The sequence below is a fragment of the Apis dorsata genome, unplaced genomic scaffold, assembly GCF_000469605.1.
Source record: "Apis dorsata unplaced genomic scaffold, Apis dorsata 1.3 scaffold_50, whole genome shotgun sequence".
Lineage (NCBI taxonomy): Eukaryota > Metazoa > Arthropoda > Insecta > Hymenoptera > Apidae > Apis > Apis dorsata.
The window spans coordinates 2358508-2361122 of record NW_006263351.1 but is presented as its reverse complement, the minus strand read 5'-3'; the positions used below and the strand labels follow the sequence as shown (position 1 = coordinate 2361122).

Here is a 2615-nt window from a genome sequence, read left to right as displayed (position 1 = left end):
ATAAATTTGTTGTATAAAATATATAATATATATTTTACAATTTTTTTTATTATTAGCTACATTGTTTTTGGAATTATGGAAAAGATATTCAGCAGAAATTACTCATAAATGGGATTTAACTGGTTTGGATGCTCAAGAGGAACATCCTCGTCCTCAGTACTTAGCACGTTTAGCACATATAAAAAAAAAATCGCTCAATATTATCACAAATACAGAAGAACCGAAAGTTCCCTTTTGGAAGATGAGAGTTCCTGCTACAATTCTCAGTTTCTCCGTCGTTTTACTGCTGGTTTGTAAAAATTAGGAAAAAATTAAAATTATTAAATTTATTTCTATTTATTTTACATTGCATTACATTTATTTTACATTTATTTTAGATTGCAATAGCAATGGCTGCTGTCTTAGGTGTCGTTTTATATAGAATGTCTGTTTTGACTGCTTTAAGTGTTTATGGACATCCTATGGTAACAAGTTATGCAATATTATTTACTACAGCTACTGCTGCTAGTATTAATTTGTGTTGCATTATAATATTTAATTGGGTTTATGTTTGGTTAGCTGAATATTTAACAGAGGTATTTTATATCATAATAACAATATATTTTTATTCATAATATATTATTATTAATTTTTTTTATAATATATATTTTTATTTTTATAGATCGAATTACTTCGAACCCAAACTGAATTTGATGATAGTTTAACATTAAAAATATATCTACTCGAATTTGTTAACTATTATGCTTCCATATTTTATATAGCATTTTTTAAAGGAAAGTTCGTTGGTTATCCTGGAAATTATAATCGCTTCTTTCATTATCGACAAGAAGAATGTGGTCCTGGTGGTTGTCTTATGGAATTATGTATACAGTTAAGCATTATTATGATTGGCAAACAGGCCATGAATACGATATTAGAAATGTTGTTTCCATTATTTTACAAATGGTTAAATACTTTAAAAGTACATGTTGGAATGACAACAGAAGATGGACAAAGAAAAATTACTACTAGAAAATATCTCCAATGGATTAAGGATTATAAGTTAGTGGAATGGGGTCCAAGAAGTTTATTTCCTGAGTATTTAGAAATGGGTATTGGTATTAAATTTATTGAAATAAATTAAATCATATAATTAAATATATTTAAATCTTAATATTTTATTTTATATTATATTACAGTATTACAATATGGGTTTGTTACTATCTTCGTCGCTGCATTTCCATTAGCACCATTTTTTGCATTACTGAATAATGTTTTTGAAATGCGATTAGATGCGAAAAAATTGTTAACAATGTATAGAAGACCAGTTGGACAACGTGTTACTGATATAGGCATATGGTACCGTATTTTAGATTCCATTTCTAAATTATCTGTTATAACTAATGTAAGTTCTAATAATTGAAGATTTCTTATAAAAAATATCTTATATAAAAACAATTTTTGATATATTTATAATTGAAATTTTTTAGGCATTCATTATAGCTTTTACTTCGAATTTTATACCTAGATTAGTTTATCGAATAATTGTCTCTGATAATTATTCTCTAGAAGGATTTCTAGACCATTCTCTTTCAAAGTTTAATACAAGTGATTTAAAAAACGGTACTGAACCATTTTCAACATCTACTCAGCAAGTTGAAATATGTAGATATCCAGATTATAGGGAACCACCCGATTCATCAAATAAATATCAATATACTATTATGTTTTGGCATGTACTTGCGGCAAGATTAGCTTTCATTGTTGTTTTTGAGGTATTATTATTATTGAAATTAATTTAAATCAAAAATTTTAATTTGATTATTAATAAAATCAATATTTTCCAGAATATTGTTGCTCTTGTAATGATATTAGTGCGATGGTGTATTCCTGATATGAATCCGAAGTTAAGGGATAAAATTCGACGTGAAGCATATATAACTAATGAAATAATTATTCAACAAGAAACACTTCGTGCTTGTGAACGATCTACTGATTTAGATGCAAATCAACAGTTAATTAGATTAAACGAAAATGCAAATCGATGGAATAGAGTTATGAGAAGTAGTTTATCTAATTCTGAATTCGATTTAGAAATTCACGGAAGTCCTGTATCACCACCTAACACACATTCACGTGTTAGTCCTGCCGCATTATGATCATTTTCAGATCAAAAAAATAAAAAATTCAATAAAAAAAATTATAATTGTGATTCTAGTCACATATTCTATATTGATTTCATTGATTTGACAATTTTTAAAAATATATAAATGTATTATATATTTGATAAAAATATAATACATATAAAGAATATGAATCTATGTTTGAAATGAAATAAAATAGAAAATTTGATAGTAATTATGGAAACTAAACAAAAATTGATATACAAAAATGTTCGATAAGGTTTAATTTATTAAATTATAAACAATTTAATTTTACATTACATAAAATGAAACGAAAATAGAATTACAGTTCTATTTTTGAATTATATTTTTTATTTTTTATTTAAAATAAGATTAAATTTCTTCTAAATATAATAAGTAAATCTTAATGAAAAAAGGAATTTGAATGTAAAAAAAAAGAAAATATCTCTATTAAATCTTTATTATTTATAGCAAAATATCATATAAAAATTG

General features: G+C 24.8%; 1 protein-coding gene across 1 annotated transcript; it reads left to right on the top strand.

Moving 5' to 3' along the window:
• Positions 1-4: 4 nt before the first annotated feature.
• On the top strand, positions 5-2288 carry LOC102674013 (anoctamin-1; the record flags this gene model as incomplete). Its single annotated transcript, XM_006608948.2, has 6 exons — positions 5-289; positions 378-575; positions 662-1097; positions 1179-1384; positions 1470-1754; positions 1827-2288. Coding segments are annotated over 6 exons (1722 nt in total), but the record flags the coding sequence as incomplete, so codon positions are not given.
• Positions 2289-2615: the final 327 nt, after the last annotated feature.